Source organism: Meleagris gallopavo, chromosome 1 (genome assembly GCF_905368555.1).
Source record: "Meleagris gallopavo chromosome 1, MGAL_WU_HG_1.1, whole genome shotgun sequence".
In the NCBI taxonomy this organism is placed as follows: Eukaryota; Metazoa; Chordata; class Aves; order Galliformes; family Phasianidae; genus Meleagris; species Meleagris gallopavo.
In genome coordinates this window covers 87684793-87704098 of record NC_139404.1, presented here as the reverse complement: position 1 = coordinate 87704098, position 19306 = coordinate 87684793, and the positions used below count along the sequence as shown (strand labels likewise).

The 19306-nt window shown below is 38.7% G+C and overlaps 1 protein-coding gene across 7 annotated transcripts in view; it reads right to left on the bottom strand.

Annotated features, from left to right (window-relative positions):
- Nucleotides 1-3123: 3123 nt before the first annotated feature.
- The window catches only part of PHLDB2 (pleckstrin homology like domain family B member 2), a 68840-nt gene continuing 52657 nt past the window's right edge, over nt 3124-19306 (bottom strand). For all 7 annotated transcript variants that reach the window (XM_085239617.1, XM_085239605.1, XM_085239629.1 and 4 more), the window contains 6 exons: nt 16038-16245; nt 13179-13269; nt 11153-11299; nt 8708-8927; nt 5749-5834; nt 3124-5027 (listed from right to left, as the gene is read on the bottom strand). In XM_085239617.1, coding sequence (XP_085095743.1) covers nt 4887-5027; nt 5749-5834; nt 8708-8927; nt 11153-11299; nt 13179-13269; nt 16038-16245 — 893 coding nt within the window. In that variant the 3' untranslated portion in view covers nt 3124-4886. The remainder of the gene's footprint in view (nt 5028-5748; nt 5835-8707; nt 8928-11152; nt 11300-13178; nt 13270-16037; nt 16246-19306) is intronic.

Below are 19306 nucleotides of genomic sequence, written 5' to 3'. Positions count from 1 at the left end.
ACTGATAACTCTGGAAATAAGATGTTTGACTAATAAACCTTTTCAGTTGTCATGTGCATCATATGCTTTTAGCCATTCACTCATTCATTCATTCATTAATGGTGAAATCTCAGATTGAATTTGTATTTTGTCTCTCAAAAGGGAGTTGAATCACCTTTTCTAACATCAGTGTAATGATTTTCTGTTTCAGTCAAGCTCTGCCAGATCCAGCATCTGGCATCCACCGGATGGCTGGAAATGTATCCCATTCTCCATGCAACCACCCAGACTTCTATCCCAGGCTTTGAAAAGCAAGTGTCGTGTTGACATGGCACCCCAGAAAAGGTTGAGTCAGACAACAGGACTCATTTCCGAAATAACCTCATAGACACTTTAAGCCAAGGAGTGCGGCACTGAGTGGGTATATCACATGGGCTATCATGCACCAACCTCTGGGAAAGTCAAACAGTACAATGGACTGTCAGGGACTACACTGAGAGCAATGGGCGCTAGGACGTTCAAACACTAGGACACGCATTCAGCAAATGCCACCTGGTTAGTCAGCACGCTGAGATCTGCCAGTAGAGCTGGCCCTGCCCGATCAAACCCCTTATGTATTGTCCAGAGAGTTCTGGGGGTGCATATAAGGAACAGACACCCTGGGTTATTCCTGTCTTGGGCAATGGCAAGCTCCTCCATGGGATTGCTTCTGCTTGAGGACCTGGGTACACGCAGTAGGTAATGTGGAAAGATTGGGATGTCTGGTGGTGGACTTCCAGGTGGTTGGATGCTGGGTGAGAACAGCCAATATTTTAAGTTGCTTGATGTTAATTGCTACATAATACTGCATGCCATCATTTCTATGCTTGTTATATACCTTATCAAGAGTACGACAGTTAGATCCATTCAGACTGAAGGAGAACAGATTCTGATCGAAACAGAACGTGATAATACAACACTGTGCATCATCCCTCCTGCCCTGAAAGACAGATAAGAGCCCAGAGTCGTGGACCGATTGAACTCCATAGACACTATGCAGGGATGCCCCCTAGCTCACAAGAATGTTAGGTGTGTGTATACATCAAAAAGCAAGATAGGTGATGGCTAATAGTTGGGTTGTATGTAAACTATGGGACATGAGAATGATGTAATGGTGATTGGAATAAAGAGTGGATATTGTTTTAGTTTCAGCTGGGACAGTTTTTTCTTCACGGTGTCTGGTATGATGCTATGTTTTGGTTTTAGGAGAAAAACCATGTTGATAACACATGGATCTTTTAGATGTTGCTGAGCTGTGCTGTAGAGAACCAAGGACGCTACTCTAGTTTCTCAGTTCTTAGTACTGTCCTGCCTGCGAGGAAGGCTGGGGGGGGGCATAGGGAGCTGGGATAGAACAAGGAGAGCTGACCTAAACAGGCCAAAGGAATATTCCACACCATATGACATCACGTGAAAAAAAAACTACAAAACTGAGGGGTGTTCATTGGGGTGTGGGGTGGAAAGTGGCAGTTGCTTTTCAGCTAGTGACTGACTCTGGGACCCTCAGAGCTCTGAGGTGGAAGACTGTGACTATGATAACAATAAACTCCAAGGCAAGCCCAAACTTGTATGTATCGAGCTGTAGAAACAAATCCCACACAAGTGCACGGGGCCAAGGGGATTCATCCCACAGAACTCCAAGGACTGGCTGACATCATCATGAGACCTCTCTCAACTACTTCTCAATGGTCTCGGGAATCTGGAGAGATTCCAGTCAACTGTAAGCTAACAAACACTATCTCAGTTTTCAAGAAGGGAGGGCAAGAAGAAGACCCTGGTAATTACAGGCCTCTCAATCTCTCTTCAGCACTTGACAAGATTACAAATTACAAAAACGATTGTTTTGTGAGTTACTGAAAAACTCCTGAAAGACAGCACTGGTCACAGACAACATGGGTTCAAGAGGGGTAAGTCTTGCTTCATGATCTCAATTGTCTCACAGTAAGATTGCCCACCTAGTTGACCTAGGGAAAGCCATAGATGTGATTTTTTTTTTATTTCAGCAAAGCTTTCAGTACTGTTTCTCATAACAACTACACTCTGGACATTGCACCTGTATAATCAATGAATATAAAGATGCAATAATTATGAAATAAACAAGAGTTTGACAAAGCAGATTATAATAACAAAAAGTGAATAAATAGAAAGCTTACCTGCATCCTGGGCTTGCTGCAAAACTCCAGAGGAGAGATCTCCAGAAGAGATCCTTTCCCACTGGCAGTCAGCTCTTAAATGGGTCTAGGTGAGGTGGAGCCAGGCTTCACCCCTTCCAGCAGCACAGGAGAATTGCCTTCACCTGTGCTCCTGTGGCTGACTCATTGCTTGCCTCAGGTGATCAATCAGAGATTCAGGCCGTGATTCAGCAATTCCCATACACTGCCCAACATACAGCTAGACAAAAACATAATGCAATGGGTGAACAATTGGCTGATGGGTCAAACTCATAGGGTTACTGGAAATGGCGTTAAATCAGGCTGGTGACCGGTCACTAGTGAAGTTCCATAGGACTCTATTTCAGAGCCAGTCATCTTTAACATTTTCATCAGTTAGTTGGATGCAAGATTTTTTATTTATATTTATTTTAAAGAATAAAAAAGTTTGATGGAACCAGAACTATCTCCAGCATGCAGTAATCCAATACCATCCATCATCTCTCCTGCCCTGAGAGACTCTTACAGCAGGTGGAGCCCAAAGTCATGGACTAATGAACTCCATGGACATTATAGAGGGATGGCCTACAGAGCAGAAGAATGATAGGTGTGTGTATAAATCAAAAAGCGAGATAGGTGATGGCAATTAGTTGGGATATATGGGAAACTCTGAGATCTGAGAGTGATGTAAACAGTATGGAATAAGGGGTGGATACTATCTTAGTTTCAGCTGAGACAGCTTAGTTTCAAGCCCTTTCTCATATGTCTTCCCTTCTAGACAATTCTCTTGTAACTTCATTTGAGAAATTATTTTCCATACCTCTTTTATGGGGAAACACATGGAATGGTTAAATTTTTATTGATTAACACAACATTGCTTGCATAAATGTATAAAATATAATTTAAAAGACAAACAGAAATGCATCAAGAATCAAGTGAACATTTAAAACAAGTGTATTTTTAAAAACGTTTATTGAAATGCCTTCATTGCATCATGCAGGATACAAAAATCATGATTAGAAAACCTTTATAACTATACTAAGAAGTAAAATCAAGATACGTCAGGGAAAAATAATAATTACATATACCAAAGCAATTTATTCTGATAGTGTTTTAAAGTTGTTGGATTATAAGCTGTGATCTGCACAGATGATAACAGTTATCTTGTGACAACTGTCCCTTCTTTCACGATTCAAGTCAAAACTGACAAATGTCACGCTAGAGCAACCATATCACCTGTGTATACCATACAAGGAAGAATGCATCCCCTTCTTAACAGATATAGGGTTGAAATAGTACAACAAGATATTTTGCCAGCAAACTTGTTTTGCTCTCAGTTTTTCATTTGTTCATCAATAGCCATTCGATTTTCATCGCCAAAAATGTCTTATGTGCTTTCTCTTATTACACAAACAAATTACATAGCACAAGTATTGACTACTGAAATAGAACCTCATTAAAGTCAAAGAATAAGAGACTTTCTTGAAGTTCAATTCACTTAAGTTTTGCAGTATTTCTCAAGGATTTGGAATTTGTGATTTTTAAATAGGAGACCACTGTATCCTCCTTATTTTTATTGTCTTAGGAATCTCAATCCCCGATACTTAAAATTTTCATGCTTTTTATCCATACACTGCTCAGTGTAAACCCTTAGAGCTTGCCTTTCCATTTTTATTCTGATAGCATTATTCTGAGTAGATACATTTTTAAAAAGTCTCCTTGGCTAAAAACATTGCTTCAAAAAATTTAGATAGGTAGATACTTCAATGCTTGCTTCATGGAGACCAACATATGAGGTTTCAGCAAAGTGTTCATTTGGCACAGAGAACTCAGAACCACATCAGGTGGGTCTTGACTACATAAAATCGCTGCAGGGTCCAGAATCAGCTCAATCCATTCATCATGGAAGACTACAAAAGTCCTCCTAATGACAAAGTTAATCCATGTTTCCATTTCTTATCCTTGTGGATAAATGCATCTTTATAAAGCTGTCCTTTTCTTGTTGAGCTTCATAGATACAGACTTAAAACTTACAGTCAGTATCACTGGGTGGTGTAACATGGTTTTGTACAAGTCATGAAGAGTTTTGGCACTGTCCCCTTACAGGAAGTTAAATACAGCTAGCAATCTGAAATATTACAATAAGGGAGTCATATAACTCTTTGGCTCTGTTGTAATACTTAACTACTAAGGCAAGAACCGTGTGTACCTTAGGGCAGCTTTTTAATTCATAGTTTTATAAAATACTTGACTAGAAGTTTTTAAAAGTCACCTAATCATCTATAAATGTCAAAAGCTGCATATTAAAATATATGCTATTACACTTTTTTGTTCCGATACTAGAATTTTTGCATACTGATGAGAGCACACACATTTGTGAACTGTTGATGAAGATGTTCTCTGTTTAAGACAGTTGGTACAAAATTATCATTGAATCAAGATGTTGTCACAGAAGTGGCCAGTTTATTTGTTTTGGAGCACTACGACTTTCTCAACAGCGTTAGCTCTTTTGTCTCTACAAAGATCAACTAAAATAAGTAGCAAGTCCTCCTTTTCAGTGCATTTAGAAAACCCTTCCATCCTGAGGCTTTGGCTGCACATCATAAGGAGGATATTTCAGAGTATTCATTGGTATTTTATGTGGCTTTTCAGATTTTACTACATATGGCTGACTTCATACATTAACGTTATTGCAGTATGCCCTATTGCCCCATTTTGTTATAACATGAAGTGGGTGTAGCCTTCTGCGCCTGTAACAATAACATCCATCCATATCCTCATGGCTTCTGGTGTTGGAGCGACCATATAGTATATTCGGTCATGTGTCTTAACACTGAAAGTGAGTAGTGGGTTGGGACTCTAAAAGAAAAAAAAGAAGCAGACAGAAGGATATCAAAGCAATGAAAAGTCAAAGCTATTTATTGGCAACAGAAATAAAATTACTTACAAGGAGATTTAGGGTGGGGTTAAGGGGGAAAAAGGCACTGCATCCTACACTGCAGCACTGGGAACAAAGATGTGTTTAAAGTATATGCACCCAGTATAAATGTGTTAATATTTCCATTAGACTATCACATACCAGTACAGGCATCCAAACTGCTGCTTCATGCCCAAACAAGTCCCTTTCAGCAGGGATTATGTCCAATGGTCAAAACCATTTTGGCTTTCACAAATCCACATACTAAAGATATTCACATTGTTCATATTCAGACTGATCATCTAAATTGCAGATGTGAGCAGCAGGTAGCAGGTACCTCCCTCCCTATGACAGCTGCATGCAGCCACTTCTTAGTTTGCCAGAGCTATTGATTTTTGTGGTCTTGGCAGCAGACTATGGCACCCCTCACAGCAGATGTCAATGTGGGACCATCATGTGGCAGGAAGACTCTATTATCTCTGCTTCAACAGTATAAAAGAACAATGCTTATCACTGCTCTGGTCTCATCTTCCTTTGCCTCCACTTTGTTTTATTTTGTTTGTTTGTTGTTTTTATAATGTCAATGCCCTTTGATTTTACTGCAGTTGCCATACTTAGAGTACTACCACATGCTTGATACTCAGTCAAAATAACAAAGTTTACCTTATATGCATTCTTTAGGTGATCATAATAGACTTCTTCAATAGCTTGAAAATAAATTACACCTTTTAATTTAGTTTCATGTTTATCTGAAATGGAGAAGAGAGAACAGCTTTTGAACACTGATACGGATGGTTCTTCAAGAGGCAAAATGTTATTCTGCATTTTCATACACGTTCAGCAGATAAGCAACCAGATTTACACTTCTGCTTGTGATATCCCCCAGAAATCTTCAGTCTCTCAAGAGATACACTTCCTACTTGCTCTTCTTTTCTGCCTGCTTTCTGAGGAAATAAGATTCTTTCAGCTGTTTTTAAGGCAGACCCTCACTGAAGCACTTAAGCCTTTTGGCCAGTAATAGCCAACAGAGGGAGAGATGTTTCTGGGATGCATCCAATCTTCCAATTCCATGAAAACCAGACAGACTTCAGATTCTGCTGAAGTCTTACAATATAGCTAGCAGGCTAAGGTCCACAGTTTCCTTCAGAGGAACACTATGAAAAGCAAATTTGAAATATAGTTTGACAGCAAAAGCCTTACATTCCCTTAGTATTTATTCTTATAATTTACAAATGCTTCTTCCTTTATAATTGTCCCTCACAATCTCTAGCTAATATTCAGTATTTAAATACGAGGTTACTATGTCACAGGTAAGTTTCTGTGACCTCTGAGTATGGCAAAGTTTACAGAAGTTCAGAGTTCCCGCACAAAGTATTATTGCATGTTGTATCCAGAAAGGAATTAAAAAAATATTTGAAATCTGGCTTTACATACAAATGGTGCCCACATGCACGATAGAGAACAGTCTGTGGCATGTGTGCCAGCAGACCACACAGTGCTTGCCTTCTGACTCAGCATTTGTAGTGATTTACTGGTGCACAGAGGATACAGACTTTGAACTTGACAGTCACAACTGTAATGTTTCAAGAGAAAAAGGAACAAAGAGAGATAGGCGCCTTAGACTAGATATTAGGAAGAAACTCTTCATTGTGAAGGTGGTGAGACATGGAATAGGTTGCCCAGAGAGGCTGTGGATGCCCCCTCCCTGGAAGCAGTCAAGGCCAGGCTGGATGGGGCTTTGAGCAACCCGGTCTAGAGGGACCTGTCCCTGCCTATAGCGGAACCGTGATCTTAAAGGTCCCTTTCAACCCAAACCATTCTATGATCTCAAGTATCTTCTGTTTTACTGCAGCGTTGTCAAGGAGCATCAGAACAGCATGCGATAATGAAGAGCAAACTTCCTCCAGGCCTGCTACTCTTGTACATAGGGACTGTAATGCCTTGTGATGCCATGTTAATATCACCTTAGCACTGACCAATCAAACAGAACATCTTAATCAGTCACATGACAGATTCTGCTGTCATTTTGAATGCTCATGGCCTCCGCTTATATCTTATCAGTAGCCATCAGTTTCCAAAGCTTTAGATGATAGCAAAAAGAAATCCCAGAGACCAAATGATGCTATGCTGGGAATCTCCCTAACAGCCCCTGAGAGGCCAGTGGAAGTACTGAGGTATAAGACTGCGATATGTGCTATGAAAAGCTAAATACAATACTATACAGCAAAATATATTATTTATGCAGCATAAGCAACTGCACTAGATTTTCAGATTTTAGGCAAGTTCTTGGTTTAGTAGACTTGCAGAACTACAACAACCTACCAGTACTTTGAATTCAATTACTCCAAATTTACAGCACCAAAATTTATTTTGGAAGTCTACTGTACAATTAAGATCTGGGCAGATCCTCACTCATACAAGCAGCTGCATTTTTGCCCAGCTAGTACAAAATTCTTATGAAACTGTTTGCTGGGCTGGAGTCCTTGTGACTTAGGAGAAGTTTTCTTTGGTAGCTGAAGTTGCATTATGGCAACTGTACAGCACTCAAAACCAAAACTGTTAACTGTTTAAGATAAAAAAAAAAAAAAATCAGTACCTGATAAGGGCTGATATGTAGGCCTTGCTAACCAATAAACCAGATGTTAAGAACAAAGTAAAATAGAATGTTTGCTCACCACATTCTTCCAAGTATTAATGCAAATTTGTAAGGAATCATCACTGGCTATGTAATTAATTCCAACAAGTATTTTTAAGATGATGAGCAATGCTTAAGTTCATCATCACTTTTAAGTTCCTCATGACTTGCTGGAAAGCAATAATATCATAAAAAGAAATGGAATTGCTTGGGTTTTTGTGGTACCGGATGTTTTCTCCTGATGCTTAGAAATCATCATGCCCCTGTCTGGCTTCTCGTAACAATAAAAATTCAGAATGTATAATCATTTTTCTGCCTTCCTCGGAAACTTAGAAATTAAACTATGTATAGATTTGCACAACAATCTGTGAGATATGTAAGTTCTTAAATTCCAAATCTGGTTTTGACCTAAAATAACAATGCAATGTTTATATAATGGCTCCAGATACCATAACACATCTAGTCTACAGAAAATTTAATTGTTACAAGTTGTTTGTTTTGAAATTCCTTAGACTCTCAAAATGTGGCAAATGCCATGTCTACTTTTGTTTATTAAATACCCTGAAACACTTCTCAGCGCATTAAATGAGGGGATTGCAGAAACATTCAGTTTAATTTTAATGGTAAATATCATAAATGTTACTCTTTTACAAAGGGTACAATAAATTGTTCTGTCATTACAGGAAGTATATAACCTTTAAAAATAAATTATGTGGAGCCAATATACTGTGTACTAGAAATCTAGTGATCTGTTTTCCTCCTCTTGCTTATCCACATCTGCCTCTGACTGTTAGGCACTACTGCATCACTTGGCCATTAGGATTAAACTCTGTAAGAAAGCAATTGGACCCTCCCCAAATGTGCAAGTAAAATACTCAATAAAATGGAAATATAAGTTTTACTTGGGACTCCCTACATGTTCATAACACAACTGAGTTGAGAGGAAAATAGAGGGACAGATGTAGCCTGTCCGATCCTGCAGCCTACCTGCATAATACGTAAAAGTTCTCTTGTTTCTGTCAAAAACAAACCATCGTTTTTTCCATGTTTTAATCTTCCCTCCCATCTTAATCAGAAAGCCTCGGCAGGTCTTCTCTGTGAGGGAGACGTGGTAACAGGTCTCTATGTTGTGACCAGCTGTTTCAATATGACTTCGTAGATCAAAGTCTTCCTTTCTAATGGGCAAATAGCGAGTCAATGGACGAGCCTGCAACAAAGGAAAGAAAATATTATTTTAATGGAAGTCTTCACTTCTCTTTTACCCTTTCTACTACAACGACCTACGCGTCAACTGCCCATACATTCTTACAATGAATATAACAGAAATAAGTCCTGCTGCAGCCTGTTTTCTTTAAACGAAAGATCCTTACTTTTAAGAAGTGCACCTTTATAGAAGTGAATTTAGAACATGGAAATCTCCTGAAATCATCAGTTGATAAACTGGCAAAACAGAATAGCTGGTTTAGAACTAAAACATGAATTAAATGTGAAAGGAGTGTTACTGCTTCAGATGAAGTGTGAGAACTTCACTGGCATGAGGTTAAGCAATCCCATTACCTCTCTGGGCTAGACACATCTAACTTATCTAACTCATACATCTAACTCAGGTGCTAAGGTATCTTCATGTAAATATAAATAGTAAGAACATACTATTACGGGAAAATTAGGAAGAAAGAGTGAACTGTAACCTAACAAATACTGCTGTAAACAAAACAGAATTACTTATGAACTAGTTAAACATTGTATCTGGTTTGCAGTCAGCAATACAGTACAGATAGCTGAAGTGTATCCCTCTACAAGAGACATCAAAGCACAGGAAATGGTGCCTCATTCTTGGTCACAGTTCAGGACAATGTCTGTATTAAGACAGATAGGATAAGTCGAGAGAACGAGTAGGAGTGATTTGGGACCTCTGCCAGCTAAAGGGAGCATGCCTGTTTTCTGTATCTAGAGGATCTAAGCACAGAATTCATTTTAAATGCAGAAGACCACTCATCTCCCAAGGCTCGTGCTGCAGTCAGGGCAGACAGGAGCTACAACATAGGGCTGTTCAGAACAGAAGCCTAGGTTAGCTGCCCTGAACGACCCATGGAAGCAGTTTCTCTACACTGACTTCAGAGAACATTGATAACCTAATCTCCCTCTGCTCCATGCCTAAAGTTAGCATTTTAAATACCACTGTGAGTCACAAATCTAAGGGACTTTCTCTCACTGCATTCTCAAGAAATCTCTTTGAGCAATGGGAGCTGTGTTACCAGCGAGAACTCTTAACACCCTTCTAAAATTATGCAGTACTGTATGATACAAGCTGAAACTAGCTTTGGCAAGTGTGAAGATGGAGTTCCTTCCCCTAGTTGACATTTCTAACTATCAGGAAGTACAGGAGGAAAAAACTCTGGAAGTGGGTGTCACTCTATAAAAGAAAGTGAAAAACAAAGAAAACGATCACTCATTCTGACAGGTAGGTTTTGTCTTCCTGCCAATCCAGTCTTCAGTCTCGCTGCTAAGTCTCCCAGTTAGCAGTACCCAAGAGGGCATTTTATTACAACACATAGCACATTCCAGCTTCAGATATGGATATAAGCATGAGGTTGTTAAATTATGTCATACTTGAGTTATCATCAAAATCTCAGAGATACAAAGAAGAAATTATACATACCATTTAATATTCTTTTATTGTATTTTATTATGAAAACAAAGGAATTAGCTGTTTCAGGTTAAGAATATTTAAAGTTCCTCTGGGGTTGCTCTGGTTTTATCAATTAAATTTAGATTTAAAAAAGCAACACAGAACAGTAACTCATAAAACAAAGGATTTAGCAAAAGCAGCACCAATGAAAGCAGAAATGTATTCAAGTATGATATGAAATCTACTGTATTCATATAATTAAGATGGAGACATTGTCCTGGTATACTAACAATAAAATGACTGCCCAGTCTATTTGCTGTACCATGCAGATCCTCTTAGTTGTAGCAGAAAAAAGAAACAGCTAAGAAAGAAGGCTCTTTCTATGTCTAAATCTTAACCTGAAACAAAGATGTCAGAGATAATACTGATGTTACTAAATAATGTTTCCCATATTGCACAGTTCCAAGAACATTAAAGAAAATACTGTTTCTTCTCTAGAGAAGACATGGAACTGAAAAGGTGTCTTTATCTCTTTTTTTTTTTTTTTCCCCAGTCAAACATTTGGAAAGCAACAATTCTTTAGATAGAAGATGCTGAATAGATCTAAGCTAATATTTAGCTTTAAATAAATACACTGACTCCAATGGCTCAAACATACTCCTAGTGACATAGATGCACCTCAGAAATACTAAATCCATTTATTTAAATGGAAGTCACTCTGTTTATCATTTGCAGAAGTACACTCACTTCCTCTATAGTAGGGGTCTTGCACCAAAAAAAAATTTCATGTCAACGTATCTCACCTGTGCTCTTTGTTTCTCTCGTATCTTCACTTCCTTTTCAATTAGTTTTTGCCTCTGGCTAGTTTCTTCTTCCAGTCTTTTTTCCAGTTGCTCTCTGCGGCGCTTCTCTTCTTCCAGAGCTCGCTTTTTAGCTTCCATCTCCCGTTCCTAAATAACAGACCACAATTATATGTGAAACTGTACCTCATATCATTTCTAGCTAGGATTAAACTCCTTTTTGCCTCTTTGGTCGGCAGGAATATACATCCAGCAAAGTGGTTAAGAACTGGAATTAGAAATGCAAATATCACCACTCTAGAAATGATGGTTTTTCATAAGCAACTCCTTTAGCAGGTATGGGAGCAATGCTGATTAGCTTCTGATGGGATTTTGCCCTAAACTCACAGAATCACAGAATTGCAGGGGTTGGACTGGACCTTTTGAGATCATCGTGTCCAACCCTGCAGCTAAAGCAGTTCCCTACAGTAGGTTGCACAGTTAGGCATCTAGATGGGTCTTGAATATCTCCACAGACTAAGACTCCACTACCTCTCTGGGCAGCCTGTGCCAGTACTGAGTTATGCTTAACATAAAGAAGTTCTTCTGCATATTTGAACTTACAGTGTTCCAGTTTTTGGCCATTTGCTCCTTGTCATATCACTACAGACCACTGAAAGGAGCCCAGCCTGAGCCCCCAGTACAAAAAAGACAGAGAGCTGTTGGAGAGTGTCCAGAGGGGAGCCACAAAGATGATCAGGGGGCTGGAGCACCTCCCCTACAAAGACAGGCTGAGGGAGCTGGACTTGTTCAGCCTGGAGAAAAGAAGGCTGCAGGGTGACCTCATTGCAGCCTTTCAGTACCTAAAAGGAGCCTACAAACAGGAGGGGAATCAACTCTTTGAAAGGGTAGATAACAGCAGGACAAGAGGAAATGGTTTTAAGTTGAGGGAGGGAAGATTTAGGTTGGATGTCAGGGGGAAGTTCTTTAGAGAGAGAGTGGTGAGGTGCTGGAACAGGCTGCCCAGAGAGGTTGTGGATGCCGCATCCTTGGAGGTGTTCAAGGCCAGATTGGATGGGGCCCTGGGTAGCCTGATCTAGTATTAAATGGGGAAGTTGGTGGCTCTGCATGTGGCAGGGTGGTTGGAGATTCATGATCCTTGAGGTCCCTTCCATCCTTGGCCATTGTGATTCTGTGACTTATGCACTTTAGATATTTATAAACATTGATTAGATCCCCTCTCAGTTTTCCCTTCTCTAGGCTGAACAGTCCCAGGTTTCTCAGAATTTCCTCATACAGGAGGTCTTTATTGCCCTCCATTGGACTCCTTCTAGGAATTCCCTGTCTTTTTTGAAATGGGGAGCCCAATACTGGACACAGTATTCTAAATCATCTCCCTTGGCCTGCTGGCCATGCTCTTTTTAATACATTCTAGGATACCATTGGCCTTATTGACCACAAGGATACACTACTGGCTCAGGGCCAACTTGTTGTCCACCAGGACCCCCAAGTCCTTCTCTGCAGAGCACTTTTCCAGCAGGTCATCCTCTAACCTGCACTGATGCACAGTTATTTCTCCCGTAGGCTTGCTTTTGTAGAACCTCATCAGGTTCCTCTCCGCTCAACTCTGCAGTCTGCCCAGATCTCACTGAATGGCAGCACAGCTTTCTGGTGTATCAGTCACTCCTCCCAGCTTTTTATCATCAGCAAACTTGGTGAAGGTGGGCTCTATCCCTTCATCCAACTCACTGATGAAGATGCTGAACAAGACCAGACCCAACACCAAATTCTGGGGCACACCACTAGTTACAGGCCTCTAACTAGACTCTATGCCACCAATCATAACTCTCTGAGCTCATTCACTAAAACAGCATTTAATGTGTATGGGCTCAAAGATGTAGCATGAGAACAAAACCAGACCAAACTAAAGGAGGAGAGGCAATTCTTTTAAGCCTCAATTAGGGGTAAGCTATTTAGGGTCCAATCTTTAGGAAGGTATTACCTAACTAAAATGTCCATTCCTATTTTTACTCATAAAATTTAATTTTACCCTGGACTCAAGCAGCCTAGTCTTTTCAGCATGTGCTTGTTTCAGAAGTCTCTCCATCTCTTCTATTCTTGCAACATTTGATGTGCTAGCGCTGTATGAAAAAAAAAAAACACAAACAACAATACAGCAGTTATTTAAAGGAATACTTGACATTTCAAACCGCACAAACCATTAATGGATTGAGTTGATACTGTTCTTATCCATGTCAGTGCAGTAGCCACTAACAAAAATGACTTATAAAGTGTATGATACACACTCTCCACATGGAATTGTGAAAAATACTGACTCAAGTACTTAAAATGGATCCTGACAGTCCACTATGATCCATCATCTTCTCTCAGATAACAGAATATGGATGAAAACAGTGATCATATCCTAACAGAACATGTTACTGTTTGTCAAAGGTTGCATGAGTAGCATCTAAATATATGATTTAGAACTTCCTGGCTGTGGACTGTCCATTTTGTCCCACTAAGCTCATCATCAGAAAATTCTTGATACAGAAAAGATGGACTACTAAGTATCTCCAAAAGCTATTCAGTGACAGAGTAGTATCAGATAGTGTCTGGTAGTTGAAATAACTGGCAAGCCAAGGAAACAAAGGCAATCCCAAAGCGTGCTAGATCCTGGCCCACCACAACATAGCTATTACCTTTGCCATTTTGGCTCTATCTTGCAATAAAAGGGTGCTTGGATGACACTTTCAGCTTGCTGTCAGAGGTGGTGTCATTTCTGTATCCTGGACCCAAAAGCTGTGCAATGGTATCTCGCTTCAGAGCAAAGGGATCTCATTAAATCTCATTTTACAGATTTACCATATTCATTGCTGTGGAATGTTCCAGCTTAATGCAATGACTAATTATTCCTTTGAACACTTATAAATGCCTTAACATGTCACAGACACATGATGTGCAGAATACCTTTTATGCCCTTTGATTCATAATGATGTTTTGCTTAAAATATAGGCACCCTAGAGTTTCAGGATTTGACGCTTTAATTAATAATTAATTAGTAATTAATAATCCAAACAAGCCCAACACAAAGGAGTGATTTTCTATTTCATATGATCTGTCAGAATTTTAATCTGTTGAGTAAACTTCATTGTGGCAGATACTCATTCGATAATATAGAGGTTGTTTCATAGTCTTTGAGAAGGTGCTTCCATCTCACTCTTAGTTTCCACAAGAAGATATGCATTTAGGAGTGGAAGTATTCACTTCAGATACTCTGCTAACATTCTGAAAACCTCTGCCAAAATGTATTCTTTTTCTTGCAAAGGACACTATCTCATGCCTATAGGCAGACAAAAAGCAATACTATGCATCTTTCTTCCAATACATATCTTGGTGCTTCATCTCAATTTAACAACTGTGGCATTTTTATGACACGCACTCCATTTTATTTTTTATTTTATGCTGTTCAGGAAAAACAGTTTATGTTAAATACTAGCTGTGTTGCCATTCCAAAGTCAATAGACAATACAAGGAAACTGAATGGGTTCAAATGTTTAGGGCACAGAGAAACTTGACCTGGGGTTATTCTGAAAATGCTAACTGATCACTCAAGCAGCAGTGGGTGCCAAGTGGCATGTTTATTTGTGCTACTCAGTAGCACACAGGCTAACTATGAAGGACTGAGATAGAATGGGAACAGTCCAAGTTCATTCAGGCCACAAAAGCAACAGGGCCATAAATAAAAATTTATTTTAATGAATTTTAACAAGCAACCTGGAATTTGATTAATTGAAGTAGGTTTTCCCATATAAAAATGGGAAAGTGCTTCAGCTTAGTTAAATTCTTTCATCTTTGATGTACTTAACACTGCAGAGATAATTCCCAGCTGTGTGTGGCTATCAGAAACTATCTATTTATCTATTTGAAACAAAAATCCTCAGAACCTGAGTCCTAACGAGATTTTGCAAACAAGCAAAATCTGAGCCAGCAGAATCAATGCCATGGGTATTTTCTAAACTCTTAACATTGTTGTGATAGACTACAAGAGGAAATCTGTGGGTTGATGGGTTCCTGTGGTTAAAGGAAACAGGAAAAAGACAACATGCTAGCCCAAAAAGCCATCTTTGTGTTCACCAGAGATTCTGAATCCTGTGAGGATGTTTTATTTAATTATCAGCCTCCACTGATGCTTCTGAACCTCTTGGGATAGAACCATGTGCAGAAAGGAAAGCACATTCATTAAAAACAGACTGTGAGAAGAAAACTGTTGGGGCACAATTTTGAGACTCGGTTTCGTTGTTTTGCTTTTTGCTTGTTTGCTTTTTAAATACAAGCTCTTAATGTTCCTTCCAACTGTAGCATCTGGGCTGGCAGTCTCTGAGGATAAGAAAAGCAGTGGAAAGCTCTATGCCTTTCAGTATCAGCTCTTCATTTCTACTGACCCAGAAAAGAGAAGGGAAAGGGCAAAAAGGATTGCCAGAGGATTCCTAAGCATTTCAGCACAAGCATGCAGCAAGTTAACATGCTGGACATACAGAATGAATGTACTTCAGCCCTGGCAGATATCTTAAAAGAAATTTCCTCTCATAGGAAGCTCACGAATTACCCCACTTATCAGTGTTGTCATCATTGATGCTCAAGACAGACACTGATTTCTGTGTGGCCTTCCTCATTTCAAAGTCTCTCCAATTTTTTTATCTTCCATCTTTAAATATGTTTAAATATTGTCTGCTGACAAGACGATCATTATATCTGAAGGCCTACACAAATATTATACCTATCTAATGATCTTATATTTTTTCTACCAGTTAGCAGTACTTACATTACCATGGCATCAACATTTACATGTTCTCTTGTTTAATTATAATCTTACGACCATCACACAACAGAAGTGAAGATTATTTACCTGGAAATGTTATCTGGTGAGCATGCTGATATGCTTGTCTCCATACTGTCAGAACTGTCTAAGCTTAATGTATCAAAGGCATGGTCCTTGTAACTACGATCTGGGTAATGGAAGCTATTCAAATACACGTTGGATTCAGATGCTGTTCTGCTGTAGAATTCAGGAGATTTCTGCCTTTGGTTTTCACATATACGTTGATGGTTATACCCTGTAGAGTACAGAGGAAACATCTATATTACACAGAAATTCTGTGACTTAACACAGCGTGTGAAAAGCACAAGCATTTCGAATACCAGCTTAGATTTAATTGTTCTGTGATCAAGATACTATCATGACTGAAGAAAGACCCTTAAAAACACATTTTTTCTAAGACAGACACAAACATGTGCAGGTTAGTACAGTTGACTTTTCAAGATACGTTATTGTATGTATATTAAAAAAATGTAATACACATAAACTAGATGTAATCCTGAAAGTAAAGTAGCTGAATTCAGAGCTCTAAGAGAATTAGCACCAATTAAGTTCTAAAAAAAAAAACAAACCCAACAAACTCTTGATACTCAAAGGCTTTATCAGTATTTACTTGGCTGCTCTTATTGAATGTGCATTACTTTTTGTCTGCTTGGGGAACTTTGGTTTCTAATAACTGTGCTTTCAACTTTTAGTTTCAGCTGAAATAATACAATCTACCTGTCACTTCATCAGTTACTCGCATGGGGGTACTTCCCTGGAATTTTGAAACTGCAGTGCACTCTATGGGATTAACACAGATCCCTAGAGCTCAGTGACTTGAAATAAAAGCATAAATGAAGTTCTGCAATATTTAAGTTCTTTACTCTTTTGTTTTTTTATGAAGTCATCCCTTCTAAAAACTCCCCTTCATTTGTCCACTGTCCACTTTGGTAAATAAAGCAGCATTATTTATACAGACTTATGGAAAGATTTTTGAGCTTGTCTAATGAAGAGCAGAGTAGAAAGACAACTGTCGTCTTAACTGCACACATTATTTTACATATTTTAAGGTTAGACTTGTATGATAATAAATGCAACTTCACTGCCCACCTTTTCTTTGAATCCATGCAAGAATAGCACTTCACAGTTTTGATGCTAAGAGTTTATAGTATTCTCTGCACACTTCTGACCCAAAATGAGTTTGTGGCTGAGCTGGAGACTAAGAATGACTGTTAGACTAAAGGAAAACCTTGTATTCAGACAGGAAAGCAGAGATTTAAGTAATAATCATGGAAGATGTATGGACAAACATCCAAATGCAGCAGTGTTCATATACTGATTTTTACTGGACACCATCAAAATGCTGCTTTTAGGCATTTTAGGAATGTTCTCCTGCCTTATTCTCTACATGAGTTTACACCTTAACTATCTGCTATGTTCTGGGACATGTCAGAGCTGGAAGAATTTCACTTCAGGGGCCGAAGAATCACAGCTCCACCTTAGAAAGGCTGTAATATTCTCCAAAGAGAAGTGTCATAAAAGCATGACTAAAGCTGTATAATTAAAGCGTATTATTAAGGAAATGATGCCTACAAGCATTCCCGAGGCAGATCAATTGTTTCTTCATTCTTCCATTTCACTTCCCTCCATGCAATACAAAGACTTTTTGCAGACAATTTAGGCTGGTTTCCAATGAACTAATAGAACTGTACTTGCCATTTGAGAGAACAATACATTTCAGTGTAAGTTCAATTGCTCTGATTAGTAAAAAAGATGAAAAGGATACAAATACACTTCAGCATTTATAGATAATAGCATCACACAACACAGATGTTACTGATTTACATGTTTGCTTTACTCCCATTATTATGGCAAATGCTGCTGTTATTGCAGATACACAATTACCTTTCACACTTGAACCTTTGGAATGACTAATTGCTCCTGTGAAATGGTTTTCAATTATTCACGATGGAAAAAGAGAAAGAATAAATTACTGAAAGAAACTGCATTCAAATGAATGTTTTTCTACTAAGCTTCTGCAAATATTAGTTTCATAGTTTATATTACACTTTAAAAAAAGCCCATCTTAAAGGTACAGAGCAACGTATCGCTTTTACGCTTTCCCTAAAGGAAAGTCAACTTTCTAGGAAGATAAAGAACCCATTTTTAAGGAAAACATTAATCGGTTAAATTTATGCAATCATGCAAATGTAACTAAACACTGCAAGTCATGTCTCTATGTAGCACAGGAGTTTGGCTGCGAAATGGCATGCGTTTCCAGAAACAATGCAGAATGCAATGCTCTCATTTGCTCTTTGTGCCCTAGGGAACGGGCAGCTCACAGCTTGGGATGAGCTGTGTACTGACCCCCAGATACCTCTCAGTCTCATTTCCAGCCTCGTTCACACATCACACATGCAAAATCAGTTTTTTAGACGATTAGCTGCTCAGGTGTCTATTACAGAACATGCAATCAAAAAAATTAAACTCCCTTTATGTGCCACTAAAAGTTACCCACAAGCCAATACTGCAAATCTAAGCTAATACAGGAACTAAAAAAAATGTTTCCTGTTGCACAAGTTTGCATTCCCTATAGTAAAATACTAAGCTTAATGCTCTTAATAGCCATGCTGTTCAGCAAAATATTACAAATATACATAAAGCCATATCATCAAAAAAATCCTTAGTATTTGTCACATAATTCCAAAAATAACCCAAATACACCACTACAAAAAAATCATGGAGAGGTCAGAACTACAGATAAAAGCTGTTATTAACAGCAACACTGTCAAGTACGTTAAAAAAGAGTACTTCATAAAATAAAGGTCCAGGCATAACATTTTATTTCCATTCTTTCTTCTTTTTTTTAAGCACAGACATTCACATGTCAAAATATATATTTTTTTGTATGGAAGCATGCCAAAGTAGGAAACTCAAGTCTTCCTTGCCATTGTCACCTACAGATCTGCAAAGAATTTCAGATTTTCTGCTCTACTTGTTTGGCTACGAGCAAAGAAGCAAAAAATTAGGCCTGCGCCAAGCTGCAGCTCTGCAGATATTAGCGCTAGCCAGAAGTTTTGTTGTGACAGTCTGTTTGACATTAAAAAAGAAAGAATTTTTGAAGAACCATCATTATTTAACAGTGATTTCAAAAATTTCCAAAACTACTTGACAGTGCGGATGCAATCAGTGCTTTTGCCAAATGACAATAGTTGCAGCCAGGGAAAGGGATGCTTTCATACCTTTTCTAGCTTTTCCTGAGAAAAGAGTAAAAAGAAAAAGAAGACTACTTTGAAAAGCTCACAGATTGCCTTTAA